We start from the raw sequence: 19,323 nt of genomic DNA on the forward strand, positions 1-19,323 counted from the left end.
AGAGAGCAGGGTGACCTGGATCTACTGCCTAATGGAGGACTGGGAGACCACTCACCCCATGCCTCCCTGACTCAGGTTCCTGTCCCTGGCCTTGTTCCCCACCAGCAGCCTGGAACAGTTTAGGTGGAAGTCCAAGATGCCCAATCCTTTAAGTCTCAGTGCACTTGGCTCTTGTCTGCCAGGTTTATCTTAGGCCCAGGAGTTAGAGGCCAGCAAATAGAGACCCTTGAGATGATCACTGTGTGTGTGTGTGTGTGTGTGTGTGTGTGTGTGTGTGTGTGTGTGCGCGCGCGCGCGCGTGCGCGCGCGCGGGGTGGGGTGGGGGGGAGAGAGGGAGAGCCTGGCAGGTCACTGCATGGGGTGGGGGAATCCCCCCAGATCCCCCAAGCAGCCCACATTTCAACCTGGCAGGCCCTTCTGAACCCAAAGATTTTCTCCCATTACCGAGCCCCTCCCCCCCTCCCCCCAGGGCCTTAGGGCTGAGCCTGAGAGAGGGAGGGAGGGAAGAAGAAAGAAGCCACGTTTCCTTAGGGAGGGAGGGGAAGAGAAAGAGAAGGACAAGCCCGGAGACAGAGACAGTCACGAAGCCACAGGGAGAGAGAGACAGTCAGGGAGACATAAGGGACCGAGAAACAGACCTAGAGAAAGACCTCCCTCCTTCTGAGCGATCACCCTGTGCTGCCCTGACCAGTTGAGGGTCAGGTCCCTCCCTGGGGGATCTCTGGCCTGACTTCCTGGGGAGGCCACGGCAGCACCCCTATATTTCCGGGTCTGGCTCAAAACCCGGGTCTGGCTCTGGCCCCCAAGGGGTGTCTGGTCTCTGGCCCTCGAACACTCCCCTGTGCGCCCCCCAGCGGAGAACCAGACGCAGAGCCACTGAGGTCTTAAAGGGGGCGCAGGAAAGGGCGCCGCCAATTTGCTCCCAGTCTGGTCCCGGAACCCCAGGGTGGGTGGAGGACGATTAGAAGACTTGGGTGGGGGCAGAATTGGTGTTTCTTGAGGTCGTATCAGAGGATCCTATGGCCCCGACTCCTCGACGTTCCCTTCCCCTGGAAGGCCGAGGCCAGTGTATCCATGGACGGAGCCTCCAGGAGGACCGTGCACGGGCGCAAGCTCAGAGGCTCCAGGTTCGGGGTCTAGGGGTGTCGAGGGATCTAGTCACCAAATCTCAGAGCTCTAAGCACATGTCTCTCAAGGGGACCCTGCACCGAGCCCCCTCCCCCACTTCTGCCCAGTGCTGTGTAGTCCAGTCCTTCAGGGGGCCCCAGGTGCACCGCGAAGAGGAGTAAGGAGTGGTGGAAGGAAAACACAGACCCTTCATCTTACCGCATTGTTGAGGAAATCAGACTCGTTCAGATCCCCCAAGTCCAGGAAGCTGGATCCGGGGAACAGCCTGTCGGCCGGGAAGGGCTCCAAGACGGCGTCCATCGCGGCAGGCTCCGGAGACCCCCTTCGGCTGGGCTTCCCTCACTCCAGGGCGGCGGCGCGCCCGGCCCAGAGCTCCGGCCCGAGCTCTGGCAAGCGGGCGGGGGGCAGGTCCCGGGCAAAGCCCCGGGGGAGGGGCGGGCAGAGGCTGCGCGGCCCCGGGTAGGGGGCGCGGGGGGCGCGGAGGCCTTAGGGCAGCGGCGCAGAGCGGGCTGGGCTCAGGGGCCCCGGGCGCACCGCGGGCATTTAGCCGACTCCTCCTCCTCCCGCTCCTCCGGGGGCACAGCTGGCTTCCATGGGGAGCCCGGGAGTGGGGCTGAGGGCTTGAGGAGCCCCCCGGACTGGGTGGGAGCCGGGGGCGGGGGAGCTGAGCGCTCCCCCGAGACTGGGTGACTGCCGGGCGCTCCGCTCTCTCTGCGTCTCCCTCTGCACGGCTTCTGTCACTTTTCCTCTCTGTGAAACCGGGAACCCCTTGGCTGGTTAGCCCAGCTGGCCGAGGCGCCACTCCTCCACATCAATATTCACGATAATTTCATATTAATGAGGAGAAGGAGTGGCCTGAGGAATCGTCCCTCCTCTTTTAAAGAGACAGCTGCGAGCTAGTCTTGCCAATCTCTTTTCTCTGAAAAGGTAGGGGCTTGAAGCAAAATTGTCCTAGAGCCAATAACTGTGTTCCTTGAACCTCAGCATCTTAAGGCTTTGCCAACCACACTCCTGTAAGTTCATGAGGGAGCTGAGTTATTTCTATTCTTCCAGGCTTATGCTAGGGCCTGAACCAAATCCAAAGTCAGGGAATTCCATCCCTTGGGCCCCTCAACAAATCTCCTTTCAATGGGGAGATTTGCAGGTCTCCTTTTCCAGGAAGCCTTCCCTGACCCCCAGGCTGAAGCAGTTACCGTCACTATACACTCACAGGGCATGGTGTGCTTACCTCCATGTGGTGAGTCTAATGCAGTATTGTCATTGTTCATGTGTCTATAAACCCACTGGACTCTCAGATCCCTCAGGGTGAGGACTGTACCCAGCTTTCCTGTGTGTGAAAGTGCTGGGGGGGACAGCAGAGATGAGGTAAGGACCCTTCTTCTCATCAATCACCGAGTAACCCTAGTGTTTCTGAAGAGCAAGAAGTTGGAGAACAGTAGTCATGGACTCTGCGTGAGACAAGATGTAGGTTGGCTGCATGCTCCATGGTCACAGGACACTCCCAGGCCCCCTGGATCCATTACCTAAGTGGCCTGCTCCAGAGTACAGCTTAATCTCTTGAAAGGGTTGATAAACAATCACCAGGCACCTGAACAAATGGAAGTGGTCAGAAAGTCACTCCCTCAGAGGGCTGGGCACACTGTTCCTGTCCAGAAGTCATTAATAGGATTAAGTGTGTCTTCCCTGTGTGGAGCTTTTAATTAGCTCAGGAACCAAAAGCCTTTAAGAAGCAGAGATGTCATTGCAGTTAAGCCAGGGATGTCACCCAAATTGCTCTCTCAGTGCCAAGGTGGGGAATGGGCACACAGCTAGGCTGAGATAGCAGCTGTTTGCCTGGGGCGGGCGGGCAGGAATGTGGCTTTCCCCCAGCTCCTGATCCAGTTGACATAGTTCTGGAGAATGATGTTCTGACCCTCCACATTGTCATATGACTATTAGCTCCTGGGCCTCCCAGAGAGTTTGCTCCTGAGAAGCTGGGAATACAGCCCATGCTCTGGGGACCAGTTCACCAGCAATGTAACTCCGAGAAGTTAGGCAGGGCCAAAAGGAAATCAGTTCACTCTCTAAAGAGTGGCAGGTAGAATTAGGGTGCTGAGACCATGGGTGTTTTCCCCAAGTGTGTCACATCTGGCCAACTGGGGAACAGTCAGACACTGAGAATGTGGCTGATCCTTTGTGGGCGTCGGGGGTTGCCATCTCTGGCTGGGTGGACAAGTCAGTCCATCGTGGGTGAGCTTGTGACTGCAGGTGTCTGGAGTCCTGGCTCCCGAGCTGGAGTCCCTGCAGGTCCCCAGAAGGAACAAAAGTGCCCCTCTGCCTGAGGTTGGCTGGAAATTGTGCCTGTGTTCCTCCCAGCCTGCTCTGTAATTAGAGACATAGGCACCATAATCACCACTTAAGTGATTGGGGAAGATTATATAGTTTTAGATAAATAAGATTAGAGTGTCCTCTCTTTCCTGATTCTTACCCAGGTGAACACCCCAGGAAACCATTGAAAATAATCCTGGGGAGACACTCTGGTTCTGGCACCTCCTGTGGAGTCTGAGACGCAGGAGCTCCCAAGAGAAATCCTGGGGGGAAGGGACGGGGAGAGGAGAGAAGAGGAACGGGCAGTGCAGAGCCTGGCATGTACAGTAAAGAGAAGGATGGCAGGGGGTTTGTTCACACATTCTACAAGTATTATTGAGCACCTGTGAATAGTCCCTAGACCAGGCCCTGGGGATACAGTCGTGATTAAGTACTTAAGCTCTAGAGTGAATGAGGAAAGAATGGGCAAAAAAAAAAAAAAAAAAATGTTACGAAGATAATTTCAAATAGTGATAGGACTATGAAGGAAATAAAATAGTGTGATGTGATTGAGTAGGTAAGGAAGGCCTCTCTAAAGAGGTGATGTGTGAGCTGAGAACTGGAGTCATTTATGGGGCAAAAGTGGAGGGAAAAGCATTCCAGATAGAGGGAACAGCAAGTAGAGGAGAAAGCAAGAGAAAGACTGGCAGGGGCAGGCAGTGACATGGGAGAGAGAGGATGAATGTGAAACCCCAAGGCCCTATACACACTCGTTATGGTCTCACTGATTCTATTCAAGTAGTGAAAAGAATTGTGCCTGTTCAGATTAGAGGGCCCACCTGAAGCCTTCTGTAGCAGTCATCCCTTCGGTATCTGTATCTCTTAAAGATTTTCCAGCAGAGGAAAGTAGACAGCTCACCGGGTCTGCAGTCTGGGTTCTGACCCAACAGGGAGGGTCTACTTCCTCCAGGCCAGTCCTGATCTTGAGGCCCAGATGCCTCAGGCCCCTTCTCTACATCTGAAGGGGCAGGGGAAGGAGGCCCAGATTGGTGCTGCAAACACCCTGAAATACTCCAGGTCAAGAAAAGCTCACAGACCGTACGTAGCCCCTCCGGTTGTGGACTCAGGAAGATCTGGTTGGTGCTCTCTGCAATGGCTCCAGCTGTGAAGCATAATGCATAAAGATGCTCCAACCCACGCAGTGACGCACAGGAGAGAAGGGACAGAGGTAAGCTTCCTGCCTGTCCCAGACACTGAAGGTCAGGTGGAGAGAGAGGCGCCTGACAGGTTGAGCTACGAGCAGGGATGGTGTGTGTGTGTGTGTGTGTGTGTGTTTGTGTGAGGGGAGAGGGCTTGGCTGGGGGCTGCCACACTTTGACACGCTTAGAGAGTCCCTTCTCTGGGTCTCGGTTTTCACATCTATCAAATGGGAGAGGTGTTAATGACCCCTAGGGTCCTGTCTTCTCCAAGCACCTTCCAAATGTGTTCTTACCAGGCCAGGGCCAGCAGGGAATAGGGGGAGGTGGGGTGAAGGACCTGCCTCCTTAGGAGGCCTGGAGCTCCGATTTTCCAGGCTTCCATCCTGGAGCCTCCAGGAGGGTGCAAGGCTGGGTGTTTACACTTGGCAGGCAGGCTCTGGGTGGTGGTGAGAAGGTCGCCCAAAGTAAACCTGCCTTGTTTGCCTGGATTGTAAAGGAAAAAACGCTTTGGCACACTGTAACAGGAACTTCTGAGAAATGAAAACATATTCATCCTGGAGATTAGGCTGACTTCCGGGGCACAGAAGGGGGCCCTTTGTTCTCTTGTGGCTCCCTAAAATGGGCCTCATGGCTGCTCTCCCTGTACCCCCCGCAGGGCTAGAAGTGGAGTCCCTGGGGTTGCACCCTGCCAGGAGGGTAAGGGTGGGCCTCAGACCCCAAGCTCTCACTCTTCTCCATCCCCTTGGCCTGTGGTTCCTTCCCCCCTCCACCCGGAACCATAAAAATACCTGACATTTATTGAGAACTTGCTTTGTGCCAGGCACTAAATACTTTACTTATATTATCTCGTTTAACGCTTGGAACAAGCTTGTGAGATAAATATCATATTCACTGATTCTGAGATGCACATTTACACCTCTGAAATCAGAATGTGTCTTATAATCAGCAGTATGTTATACTTGAATGGACAGTGTTTTTTCCTTCTTAGCGCACAGCACAAAAAAAATGGTGTATCGTACAATTGATGACATCTTAGATTCGATGAAACATGATATTATTATCATCCCCCAGTCTGCAGAGGAGAAAACCGAGCCTCAGAGAGTTTATATGACTTACCACTCCTTTATTTTGCAGGAAACCAAGGCCTCGAGCCATAAGAGGCTTTCCTCAGGTCAGCCAGCTTCAATGAGACAGAGATAGGACTGAAATCCGGGCCTCCAGGCTCCTCACCCAGGGCCCTTTCCACTCACCCCAGATGAACTGGGTTTGCTCACTAGGGAGAGGCAGGCGCTGAGGGGAGGGCCTTCCAGGGCCTTCCTCAGCAGCGAGTGAGTCACCAGCCACCCTGCCTTGGAGAAGGGCCTCAAAGATAGATTTTTTTTCCCTCTCCAAATTCTCTGAAGACTGAAGTTCCTTAAGGACTAAGAAAACACTTGTTTCCCTTCCAGCTCCTTTTCCTGGTAATTATTTTAGCTTCTCTTTCCCTGAATTTCTGCTCTACTGTCCCATCTTTGGACTGGAGGCAGGCCCGCCCCTTGGCCCTCTGTCTGCCTGCTGCCTGGGGAACAGCTCCACCCGCTTCCTGCTTTGCTCTCAGTCCTGCTCTGATCTCACCCTTCTTTCTTCCACCTCGAATCACCTGCACCAACTCTGCTTCTGGACGCCTCTATAACCCAGGCTGCTGGCTCCAACCCCGAAGACACACACTCAGGCATACTATAGCCCTCCATCTCCCTCGCTCTCTGAGTCTAAAGTCAAGGGAGGAAAGTCAACAAGGCTAGTCTTTCCTCTTGCCTCAGTGAGCCCTCATGTCGTCGGGGACACTCCCCTGCCAATCCTGCTTCACTTAGGGCTGCAGAGCTGGAACTGTGGGAAGGGCAGGGGCATGGAAAGTCAGAGGCTTGACTCTGCCTATGATCTACTGCACTGTCAGGTACCCCCCACCCTACCCCGTAGCCTCGGTTTCCCCAACCTCCAAGCCTGGTGAGGCTGAATGGCCCCTTCACCAGGAAGCGGAGAGGCAGCATCAGGCGTTTAAATCAAAGGCTTTGCTAAAATGCAACCAGGCACGGTTCACTTCAGCGGGGACTGATCGCCATCCAGGTTAAGCCAGGGCCTCAGATTCTTCCCAGTCAAAGGAGGGTTTTGGATGGGATAGTCTCTGAAATTCCATCCTACCAGCTCTGAACTGCTATGATTCTGTCTCCCTCTGCCCAGAAAGCAAATATAGGCCTTGTGTGTGAGGAGCCCATGTGTTCTCTGGGCATCGATTTGGCCAGGAGCTGAGTGTGCTGCCCATGGTGGTGTGACTGTGTGCGCACATGCCACTGGGTGGATGAGCCCGTGTCTGGAGATGTGGACCTACGTGTGGGGCTCCTGCCATCCGTGCACGTGTACAAGCCTCTGGAGGAGAGAGTGCCGGTTCACACCGAAGAGCAGGCCCACCCCCCTGTGCACATCCATGCCAGAGCGTGCGGCTGCAAATCTGGTTTCCATCTTCTTCCAATAGGCAGCTGGGCTGGGGGAGACTGAGTGGAATATTAATTGTGCTTTTGCACGTGGCTGAGCTCCATGAATGTGGTGGTCGGAGGGAGCAGCCTGAAGCTATGTGGGGAATGAGGGGGAGGCCACAGGAGCGGGGTTCCCTGGGGTTTACGGGCACACTTGGGAGGAGGCAGAGCCCAGAGACCCAAAAAGGTGGGTGGCAGGGGGAGGGAGAGGGCTTCTGAGAATAAGGATCTGGGGACAGCGGGGAAGATACTAGCTAGGTTTAGGGTGATTCGGATGTTTGCCTGATCCAGAGCCTGGCACATAGTAGGTGTTCAGTAAGTGCTTGCTGAATGATTAAATAGCTGACTGCTCGAGTGCATGAGAGATCTCACAGATGCTCTTACCTGGGAGAAGATGGAGGACTGAGTAGGAGGAAGGAAGTGGGCACATTTGAAGCACCTACCATAGCAGGCCACTCTGAGGGTCACCGTCAGGCATTTTATTTTATTTCAAACACAGAAAGGCCTAGGAGATAGTACCCTTGCTGCGCACACTCTCCCCTCCCCACTTGCCCTTTTTTGGAAGGTCCAGGTGAGAACTTTTTCTTTGACTTCAGGGCCTAGAAACGCTGGCTGCTTCTGAGAGGTGGGTCTGTTTTTTGTTTTTGTTTTTGTGACTGTGCCAGGCAGCATGCAGGATCTTAGTTCCCCCACCAGGGATCGAACCTGTGCCCCCTGCAGTGGAAGCATGGAGGCTTAACCACTGGACCGCCAGGGAATTCCCAGAGGTGGGTCTATTTTCAATCTAATGGACACTCTGGATTTTATAGCTCACTGCCTTTCCTTCTTTACTTGGGCTGTCAGGAAGCTCAGAGATGAGTTTGCTGGGGCCCACCTCTTGCAACAGGGTCTCATGGGGGTGCATTTCACAAACTAACTGCATCCCTGGCTTCATCTTAGCTTTTTAATCCCCCTTCTCCATATCCTTTTCCCCTATTAACAGCCATTTGATTCCATTGTCTGTAGGGTTTCTCAAGAAACTTTAATACACCCTGAAGTGAGACAGGTATAAATACAAAAATATTTTTACTTTTATAGATGAAGAAGGTGAGGGGACTTCCCTGGTGGTCCAGTGCCTCAGACTCCATGCTCCCAATGCAGGGGGCCCAGGTTCCATCCTTGGTCAGGGAACTAGATCCCTCATGCCACAGCTAAGACCCGGAACAGCCAAATAAATAAATATTAAAAAAAATAAAAACAATTAACCATAAAAAGAAAGAAGGTGAGGCTCAGAGAGGTTATGTTATTTGTCCAAGGTCACACAGCTATTAAGCAAGAGAGCTGGGAATTTGAGCTTGGATCAGTTTGACAGTATTTTCACTGTGCCAGACTCTAGGAGTGGACAAGGTGTACAGCAATCAGGAGGCTTTCGGGGAGTTGGGAGGAGCTTTTAACTCTCACTGGCCCTCATCCAGTCTCTGTTTCTTCTTTTTTTAAATAAATTTATTTATTTAATTTATTTTTATTTTTGGCTGCATTGGGTCTTCGTTGATGCACGCGGGCTTTCTCTAGTTGCGGTGAGGGGGACTACTCTTCGTTGCGGTGCGGGAGCTTCTCATTGTGGTGGCGTCTCTTGTTGCAGAGCACGGGCTCTAGGCGCGTGGGCTTCAATAGATGTGGCATGCGGGCTCAGTGGTTGTGGCTTGCGGGCTCTAGAGCGCAGGCTCAGTAGTTGTGGTGCACGGGCTTAGTGGCTCCGTGGCATGTGGGAACTTACCGGACCAGGGCTCGAACCCGCGTTCCCTGCATTGGCAGGCGGATTCTTAACCACTGCGCCACCAGGGAAGCCCCAGTCTCCGCTTCTTGAAGAGCAGGTCCAGGTGGGGATTGCCGTCCCAGGTCATGCACAAAGAGGGGGCGCTGGGGGTCCTGGGCATCCCCTGTCTTCAAGGACCAGTCCCAGGCCCCATAGCTAAGCAGAACAAACAGAAAACCAGCAGAGCTGGTCTTGGCAATCACCGGTTAAAGCGAATATATATTCCAGATGCTCCAAGCAACGTTTCTGGAGCCTCCAGAACTGAAGGGCGGACCAATTCCCTGGAGGAAAGGAATGGATTTGGGCCCAGGGGAGCCACATTTTTTCTCAGCTCTATGGCAAGCAAGCACCAAGGGTCCAAGGATCAGGGTAAGGAGCTCCAATGCTGCATATTCCGCACCTCTATCCCTCGCTATAGCCCTTCGGACCTGCCCACCTAGAGTCTGTCTCCCGTGGGGAGCCCCTGGATGATGACTTTGGGATTCCCCAGGGAGGCCTTATACTTACCGGTTAGTGAATTCATTCCTTACAGGGGATCATGCATGTGCTCCACAAACCTGGGGACCTCTGGGGAAGGCACAAAGGATGAGCCTAACCTAGGGGAAAGGGGTGTTGTTATTCTGAAAGCCGTAGTGGAGAATGACAATGTTGGTCAACCCAGGGGACACCGTCACACTGACAGTGACACAGAGACAATGAGTAAAGACTCATTTCCAGATAAGCCCTGAGGCCTCCTGTGTGGGATACCTTCAGACACAGCCTGCATGGCCTGGAGGAGAAATAATCATAGAAATAATGATTTTCACAAACTGCCATTTATTGTGGACCCGTTGCCCTTCAATGCTCTGCCAGTTTGCAGTGCGTATCTCAATCTTCTGAATCTATAAAGAGCTCCTATAAATCAATAAGACGAAGACCAACAATCCAATAAAAATATTGACAAAGAATATGAACAGTGAGTCTGGTACATTTATACAGTACTATTTATCATGTCCCAGGATCTATCTAAGCACTTCCTCTGCATTTTCTCATTTAAGCCTTACCACAAGGAGACAGATACCATGATTACCCTGTTTTCCTGAGGCTCAGAGAGGTGAAGACACTTGCCCAACATCACACAGTGACTTGGTCTGACTTCATAGTCTGTGTTCTTAAGGTGCGAGTTGGGATGAGAGTCACCACTTATGGGGACTCAAGGCCTCAGGAAAACCTGGCAGGGACTGGGGAGGGACAGTGATGGAGGGTCAGCCAGCTGAAGTGAAATCCTGTCTACTCAGCAACTTGGGAAGAAACCTGGAACCCCCAAACCTAGGGAGAGGGGTTTTTTGGTTTTTGTTTTGTCTTTTAAAATTTGCTGAATAGATAATGCATCACATGACTCAAAAAAAAAAAAAAAAAGAATATAATGAAAAGTAATCCTCTCATCCCTACATCCTATGTCCTAACCACTAAGTTCCCACCCTTCAACCAACATATGATTAATTTTATTACTTTCTTGGGCATCCTTCAGTGGGGTATGTGTGTGTGTGTGTGTGTATGCGTATTCATATGTATATACATCTTTTCTCTCTTTTTTATTTAACCAAAAAGGAGCATATTAAATACACTGTTCTAGGGATTTCCCTGATGGTGCAGTGGTTAAGAATCCACCTGCCAGTGCAGGAGACATGGGTTTGAGCCCTGGTCCCGGAAGATCCCACATGCCGAGGAGCAACTAAGCCTGTGCACCACAACTACTGAGTCTGCGCTCTAGAGCCAGCGAGCCACAACTACTGAAGCCCACGTGCCTAGAGCCCGTGCTCCACAACAAGAGAAGTCACCGCAATGAGAAGCCCGCACACCACAACAAAAAGTAGCCCCGCTCACCACAACTAGAGAAAGCCTGTGCGCAGCAACGAAGACCCAATGCAGCCATAAATAAATAAATAAATAAATAAATTTATATTAAATACACTGTTCTACATCTTTTTCCCCCCATTTTATCTGTTTTGGAAATCTTCCACATTAGTACATAGAGAACTTCCTCATTCTTTTTTTTTTTTTTTTAAGTAGCTGCATAGCTACCAATTGTGTGACTGTACCATAATTTATTTACCTGTCCCCAACTGATGAACATTTGGATTGTTTCTAATTTTTTACTGTAACAAATAATGCTATAATGATAGCCTTGTTCAGGCACTGTATATCTGTAGGATAAAGTCTCGGAAGTGGGATTGCTGGGTCAAAGAGAATGTGCATATGTAATGTTGACAGATATTGTCAAATATTTCATATCGATTTACCTCCCCCCACCAGCAGTATATGAAGCCGTTGGTTTCTCTACAGTCTCTCAAACAGTGGATATTATCAAACTTCTGAGTGGCTTCCAGTTTGCATTTCTTATCATTAGTGAGGTTGAGAGTCTCTTTAGATGTCCTCGAACAATTTATGTTTCCCTTTCTGTAGACTCTTTTCATTCTCTGACTTTTAAAAAATTGGTGGTTGGTCTTGTCTTATTGATTTCTAGAAGCTCTTTATATGTTAGGGAGATTGTGATATGATTTGCAGCAGCCATGGGGCCACAGTTGGCATCCCCTCTGGGAAAGGCTGTGGAGGTGGATTCTTCCCCACATCTCCACCCTCTCATCCAAGCCCAGCCATTGATTCAAGGAGCATTCATTGAGTATCTCTTGAGTGCCAGGCTCAGTGCTTAGGCACCTGAAACCAGAGGGGAATAGACAAAGTTCTCAGGTTGCTGGAAGTTTGGTGGGGTACCAGATCTGTAATCAGACAGGTGGTGGTCCAGTGTGAGATGAACTGTAGTTCAGAGGTTCAGAATGAGTGCTTCAGGAGCCTGTGGGAAGAAGCAATAGCCTCTGCCTATCCCAATAGACTCTGACACCTGTCACCTGTGTCCACCTGGGGGCTGCCGAGGCTCTGCCTGCCTCCTCTCTCCCTGTGGGTTCAGCCCTCAGACTCTGATTGCAGAAATGCTCTGCTCCAGGAAGATGGCTCCCTCAGTACATATTTACGGAGTGCTTACCACACACCAGTCTTCCCTGAGCTCATCCTGTCTGCTCTGCCTCCACATGGCCTCCTTCCCTGGCCTGCACTGACCCTCACCGCCTGATTCTACCCTGTCATGCATTTCTTTTTACTTTTTCTTCTTTTTAAAAAGTATTTATTTATTTGCACGCCCTGGGTCTTAGTTGTGGCATGTGGGGTCTTAGTTGCGGCATGTGGGATCTTTAGTTGTGGCATGCAAGCTCTTAGTTGCAGCATGCATGTGGGATCTAGTTCCCTGACCAGGGATCGAACCCAGGCCCCCTGCGTTGGGAATGCAGAGTCTTAGCCACTGGACCACCAGGGAAGTCTCTGTCGTGCATTTCTTGCCACCTGTTTGTGGTGTCCGTGCCTCCACTGCTCAAAGGATTGTAATCTCTTTGATGGTACGATGGGAGACTTTCCTCTGGGTCCCTTCCCCTTGGAGCTTAGTATCCGGTGACGCTCAGTGAAGGCTTGTTGGATGATTGATCGTCAGGTGGCTTGGATGTTAGGGAAGTTGGAAACCATGGCTCACCTGAATTGGGGTGTGTATGTCGGGGAGGTGAGGATGGCCCATTAAGCATGGGAAAGGATGGTAAGCCAGCCCCAGCATCAGAGGCCAGCCAAGAAAGGGTTAAGCTTGCCAGAGTTTTGTATGTGAAATGTCACCAGGGGGGGGGGAAATACAGACTAGCAATTGAGCCCTGTCTCATCCTGGTTCAAATGACATTGTCTGAGCTTCCCCAGCCTCGCCTCCTGCACTAATTACAGACCTTCCCTAGGGAGGAAGACCAGGGCCAGGAGGTCCTCATTACAGGCTCGCTCGCTGGAGGGAGCAAACCCCAATGACTGAACTCGATGACCAAACAAACTCTCTTGAAGAGAGACCCAGGGGTTCCTCTGTATATCGCGGCTGCTGCCTGGCTGGGAAAGGATTAAGAAGTAGGCATGCATTGGAGGGACAGGCCAAAGTGTAATAGTGGGGGGGCCAGGCTCGGGCTAAGGTACCCCTCCCCGGCTCTACTTGCCCAGGCCTGGGCTCCCTTCTTGCCTTTGCCCCCCAAGATGGCTGCCACCAGGGCTGTGTCAGGGCCTCCTCGCTGTGGTCGCCTGCCGGCTGCCTCTCCCTGTGGCCTGTGGAGACCTCGCCTTCTTTAATCTTCCATTTATCTCGAGGCCTCGCCCCTCGGAGATTGGCTTTGATGTGGGGCCTGCTCCCAGGGGAGAAATCAAGGGTTTCTGAGGCCCGGTCTGGACTCTGCCCACTGCCCCCAGCCCAGGCGGGGCCCAGAGATCTCCCAGCCATCAGGGCCAGACCCCCAGGGTGACCTCAGCAGCCGGGGCAAGAGCTCTGGGCCTTGACCTTCAGGCAGATGGAGGGGCTGCTGCCCCAAAGTGGAGGAGAGGGCTCAGAAGTAAGAGTTTTGTTAGCACGTTGTGTAATTTATTTTTATACCTGCCTCCCCCATGAGACTGTGGGCACAATAACAACAGCAGCAGCAGCGTTCTTGCCTGCCAACTAAGCACCAGGCACGAGGCTAAGCGTCTTCCATTTATAACACCATTTGGTCCTTATAACTGTGTGCTATGGGTATCATTTCAAAGGGGAGGAAACTGAGGGTTATTGATTCATTCATGTTCATAAAGATTTACTGAGTTCCTACTATGTGCCAGGCACTGTTCTAGGCGCTGAGAAAGTAGCAGTGAACAAAGTGGGCACTTTCCTACCCATCTGTACTCGTAGGGGAGACAGGTCATTGACAAATGGTCAAATACACATAGTATCATGTTCTATAGTATAAAGATACGGCCTTGAATAAAAGTATCGTCTCAAGTCAGGGCCATCGTTTTGGACTCAGTGGTGTCCTCTTCTGTGAGGAAACAGAGACCTGAGGGGAGGGAAGGAGTTAGTCATGTGACTAAGGAAGAGAAGGGGCAAAGATCAGAGGTTGGAGGGATCTTGTTTTGCTCCAGGCACAGCCAGGAGGCCCGTAGGATGAGGGGTGGACGGTGGTAGGAAGTGAGCTGTGTAAGAGGGCAGGAGCTGGTCTTGTGGGGTCCCCTGAGGAGTTTGGAGCTTATTCTGAGTGTGATGGGAGCGACTGGAGGGGTTGAGCATGAGACGGACTCAGAACGTAAGTGGCAGAGGCTGACAACCAGCTCCGCTCACATGGCTAGAAATGGAGATTTAAACACAGATGCGGTCTGACTTGAGGATGGCAGCTATGCTGCTGTCTTCCACAGGGGCAGGGACTGTGTCCCACTGGCCTCTGTGTCCCCTTGCCCAGCAGAGGGCCTGGCACAGACTGAAGGTCCAGCAAAGGCTTGGGGATCGGTTCTGGCACTTCCACTGGCCAGGCAGTGAGGTTGGGCAAGTCACTGACATCTCTTTGAGTGTCAATTTATCCATCTGGAAATGGGGGAGAAAACAACATCCACCTTGTCTGTAGGACCCCACCTGGTGGGGGGCCAGTGAGACCTGATATCCGGAAGGACTTTGTGCGGTGGGAAGTGTCAGGAAACGCTCTGCTGTCTGATTTCATCTCTCCTCACTCCCAGGACAGCTCTTGACATCACTGCTTAGGAGCACAAATGTGTCCTCGTGGCTGTCCTGCCCCATGGGGCAAGGCATGCCCATGTCACCTGCCTTAGGTATGTGTGAGCTTGTGTGTATGTCTGTTTACCTGTGGTGACAGCACCTAGAGGGTTGCTGCCTTGGCCTGGTGGTCTATGGGAACTTGACCTCCAGACTTTGGGGAGAGGGAGTGGAAGACATAGAAACAGGGGTTTCTCTCCCCCCTCATCCATACTGGGGCCCCTGGAATTCCCATAGCTCCTTCTATAGCCTCTGTCCCAACTCACAGTGGAAGGTGTGGGGATTGTCTGTACACCTGTCATTCTATCCCACCTGCCTGTGGTTCTCCTGACGGCCAGGACTGCACCTTGTTCTTTGTACCCTAGGAAGCAACACAGTGTCTGGTGTATGATGGATGCTTCATAAGTGATGGATGGATGAATGAATGGTCCATAGTCCCTGCCATCAGAGGGGCCTGGAGTTACAGGGCTTCTGGACTCTACTTTAGCCAGGTCACTGCTCCTAGGTGGGCCTCAGTTTCCTCTTCTACAAACAGGGTTTTTGTCTTCATTCAGTCCATCATCTCTTGTGACTGTTACGGTACCATGGTATATTCTAGGGAAACAGACACTAATTAGAATCAGTGCTGCCCTCAAGAAGCTGAAAGGTGTCACAGGCAGAAACTGCAGCGATTGCAATGTAAAGTGATAAATGTCTTTATGGAGAGAACCAGAGTGGCTCAGAGGAGGGAGTGGTCTGCTCTGCACTGAGGGGAGGACAGGAACATTTCACACTATAAGGGGTTCTTAATGTGGGTCTTGAACGATGGGTAGGTGTTTGTTAGATAAACAAAAAGAGAAAAGGGCATTCTGGCCAAAGGGAATAGCATGGCAAAATCCTGACGGTACGGCAGAGCCTGGCACCTTTGGGGCACTGCTAACAGTTGGGAATGGCTAAAACTTTTCAAGGCAGTGAAGGCATGGTGAGGGGGTAGGATTGGAGAGGGTAGCCCAGGGCTATTTCCTGCAGGGCCTTGTAGGCCCCCTAAGGGATGCTAAGAGCCGTTCTGAAGGCAAATGGGAGCCACCGGCAGATTTTACAGAGGAAAATGGCATGATCAGGATTGCATTTTCCATAAACCACTCTGCTGTGGTGTGGACAACAGATTGGAGGCCAGCAAGACTAGGATCAGCAAGTGGAATTATGAGGCTGCCACTGTTATCCAGGCGGATGTGATAAGGTCCCGAGCAAAGTCAACAATGGCTAACGGTTCTCCAGTGTTTACTTACAGTGTGCCAGCCATGCTCGGTGATAAACATTTGCAAATATTATTGCATTTCATCCTCATAGCTACCCTGGGATTACATGTTATTATGATTATCACCTGTGTATTATAGATGGCGGCACAGAGGCTCAGTCACAAGGCTAATAAGTGGCAGAAGAAGACTTAAATCCATCCACCCTGACTTCAGCCCCCAATATTCTGCTCACTGATGAGGGCAGTGGGTGGAGACAAGGACTTGGAGTCCAGAGCTGGGTAGGAGGTGGGCCCACCAGGACATTGGTCAATGGGATCAGCAGTGAACCCAAACAAACAAGCAGGTTTGAAGAACCCTGCAGCTATAGGTCTGGGATTCTGGGACAGTGTCCAAGCTCAGGAAAATTCCAGTGTGTCTCTGGTGCTCTTACCGTGGACCTCCCCATGGCATGCTGACATGAGGCCGGGCGCTCCACCAGTCGTCTCTGTTGCAGCTGGAGTCATTACTGCCTTTACCTCTTTTCCTGCAGGAGTTCTGGGAAAAGGAGCCCCACCTCCCAGTTCAGGCCGTGGGAGGAAAGTTTTGCGGCCTCCCCTGTCCTTCCAGGACCCTGCCCCTCACAGAGGGCGCTACTAGTGTGTGCACACTGGTGGGTGGGTGAGCTAACACTGGTCGTCTCTGGACCAGGTCCTGGTCTTCACTTGGAGACCCATTTCCTTGGGCCCTGTGGACTCCCATACCAGAGTGGGGCAGAGTCCCCTGAAAGAGTCTGGCTTTTTGTTTAGAGCTGGGAAAATGGCATCTGCTCCCTAGTAAGAGGTTTCCAAGTGGCAGTGTGGGTTCTGTTCGTACTTCCTCTCCTGGGCCACAGTTTGAGATGCTGGCCTCCCCACTTACCTCTGTGGACTTTTCCAGGCCTTGCAGCCGGCTGGGTCAGCTGATGTCAGGAGGCTGGTAGACACTGAGCAGGGCTGCTGATTCACCCCCAGGAGTGAACCCTTTGGCCTCCGTGTAGAGCTTTGCTTTGTCCTTCACAGGTCAGGGTGCTGGTTTTCTTTTTTAATAAATAAAGCTGAACCTGACTCACAACTCAAGAGAGGCTCTGGTGCTCAGAGTCACCAGCATCACCATGGTAACCACGTCATCCATGAGCACTTGAAAAGGAAGTTATCAATAGCAACCTGCCTCTTCCTTCTTACCTCACAGCAGCCCTGGGCTTCCACAGTCCTGACCCTTGGGACTGGGTGAATGGCCCAGCTCTAGGCCTGGGCTTCCCCAAAAGCAGGCAGTTGAAAGTAAGGACCTGAGGTTCCCACTCATGCTTACCTATCTGCCTCTTGGACATCCTTCCAGAAGGACCTGAAAAAGTCTCTTTCATGCTGGGGCACTAGGGGCAGACATGAAGTCCACATTTTAAAGCCATGAATCCATGGCTTTGTCCATGATTTCTGTTGGGAGGACAAAATTGTGTGGTGGGTACAGCTGCAGAGATGATAAAACCTAGAATTAAAATGAATGTGAGGATGTTAATAATAATAATAACCATTTATTGAGTGCCTACCACCATGAGTCAGGCAGTGTATAAGAAGCTTTATATACCTTGTCTCCCTTGTTGTAATTACTTTTCTAGAGGCAATTTTAATTAATAAATTAATTTAAATTAGTTAAATAATAATATCTAGAATTTGTTGAGTGTCAGACACTCTGCTAAGCACTTATGTTTATTTTCCCATGGGAAGCACTATGATTATCCCCATTTTACAGATGGGAAAACTGAAGCTTAGAGAGGTTAAATAATTTGTCTGAGGTCACTCAGCTACCAAAGGATAGAACTAGGGTTTGGGTTCAGTTGTGTCTGGCAGTCATCCTCATTATTTTATTATCTCCTAAGGCTCAGTCAAGGCACAAACTACATACTGAGCAGAGAGACGCTCCAGGTTTGCCTGGTATAAGAGATTTTCTCCAAGAGCCTTGATTGATGTTTTTCCCCCCAGAATGGTTCCTGGTCACCCTCATCAGGGTCAAGTGGGGAGACTGAAAGAAATGCAGATTCTAGGTCCACCAACATCTATTGCATCAGATTTTTGGGTGTGAGCCCTAGGATTCTGTGTTTTAGGCAACTCTCCATGTTGAACTCTAACATTGGAGAATTTAAAGTTGACTAATATGTATAACTGATTCACTCTGTTATAAAGCAGAAACTAACACACCATTGTAAAGCAATTGTACTCCAATAAAGATGTTAAAAATAAATAAATAAATAAATAAAGTTGACTAAGTTCCTGGAGAGCAGGGAACACGTGTTCTCTGAGACATCCCCAGGGCCTGCGCAGGGCACGGCCCTGAGTAGGGGCTCGGAAAGCATTTGTTCGATTTGAATGAAAAATGAAACAGGCCCCGTTGAGACCCCCAAGCCTCATCAGGGCGAGGTCCTCCCTTGGCTCCTGAGAGTCCACTGGTTTCCTCCTACTCACTCCCTACTCCCACCCATCCCCCATGCCCACACCCCCACCCTGAGCAGAGCTGCCCACTAGGCTCTGCCCACTCCTGTGACTTCCCTTGCAGTGGGAACAGCGGGATACAGCTGTTGCCCAAAAGCTCCATTTTTTTGGGTAGAAACAAACTCAGGCCCATAAGCCAGCTTTCAAGGCAGATACTACCCTGACGCCCCAGCCAAATGTCTTGGGTGGGTACCCACAGGGTATAGAGGAAAGCTTGGGAGCTCTTCCTTTGACAAGTTTTAACCATAGAAGAGGCTTATTTATCAGAGCAAAACACCCAAGTATCAAGTAACAAGGCACTGGATCTATAAGCAATGCTATATGCATATTATGGACTATTAAGCAGCCATTAAAAATTAAGAATTTTGAAGAATATTTAATGATGTGGTAAAGTGTTCACCAAAAAAATAAGAGAAAAATACAGAATACAAAGCTATATGCACTGGAAAGATGTTTGTGAAAGGTGGCAGAGAGGCCAGTGCTCCCCCAGCATCCGCTCTCCCCTTCTGCTGTAGTAATAGAAACCCTACTTAGAAAAGATCCTATTTCCCAGGGGCCGTGGGACTGAGTTCTGGTGGGTGGGGTATAAGCAGAAGTGCTGCATGTGAATTCCAGGAAGTGTCCTTTGAGGAGAGGCAGCTCCTTCTTTGCTTCTTCCTCCTGGTGCAGCCGTCTTGGGTCACGAGTTGGGGGCACGTGTTGAGGATGGGGACCCCCAGTTAGAAGAAGCCTAGGGGGCTTCCCTGGTGGCGCAGTGGTTGAGAATCTGCCTGCCAATGCAGGGCACACGGGTTCGAGCCCTGGTCTGGGAAGATCCCACATGCCGCGGAGCAACTAGGCCCGTGAGCCACAATTACTGAGCCTGCGCGTCTGGAGCCTGTGCTCCGCAACAAGAGAGGCCGCGATAGTGAGAGGCCCGCGCACCGCGATGAAGAGTGGCCCCCGCTCGCCGCAACTAGAGAAAGCCCTCGCACAGAAACGAAGACCCAACACAGCCATAAATAAATAAATTAATTAAAATAAAAATTAAAAAAAGGAGAAGCCTA

The 19,323-nt window shown here is 51.2% G+C and overlaps 1 protein-coding gene and 1 long non-coding RNA gene across 3 annotated transcripts in view; one reads left to right on the top strand and one right to left on the bottom strand.

Annotated features, from left to right (window-relative positions):
• The window catches only part of CREB3L1 (cAMP responsive element binding protein 3 like 1), a 35,729-nt gene extending 33,812 nt beyond the window's left edge, over window positions 1-1,917 (bottom strand). Inside the window, exon 1 of one of the 2 annotated variants that reach the window (XM_057553243.1) lies at window positions 1,327-1,917. In XM_057553243.1, the coding sequence (XP_057409226.1) occupies window positions 1,327-1,428 (102 nt within the window). In that variant the 5' untranslated portion in view covers window positions 1,429-1,917. The remainder of the gene's footprint in view (window positions 1-1,326) is intronic. The other variant, XM_007181140.2, reaches the window with a different exon arrangement.
• A 4,034-nt stretch (window positions 1,918-5,951) lies between these two features.
• Window positions 5,952-10,826, top strand: LOC130708870 (uncharacterized). The gene is made up of 3 exons (XR_009009291.1): window positions 5,952-6,073; window positions 9,147-9,287; window positions 10,509-10,826. It is a non-coding gene; the product is annotated as an uncharacterized LOC130708870 (long non-coding RNA).
• Window positions 10,827-19,323: the final 8,497 nt, after the last annotated feature.

This window comes from Balaenoptera acutorostrata, chromosome 9, assembly GCF_949987535.1.
Source record: "Balaenoptera acutorostrata chromosome 9, mBalAcu1.1, whole genome shotgun sequence".
NCBI lineage: Eukaryota > Metazoa > Chordata > Mammalia > Artiodactyla > Balaenopteridae > Balaenoptera > Balaenoptera acutorostrata.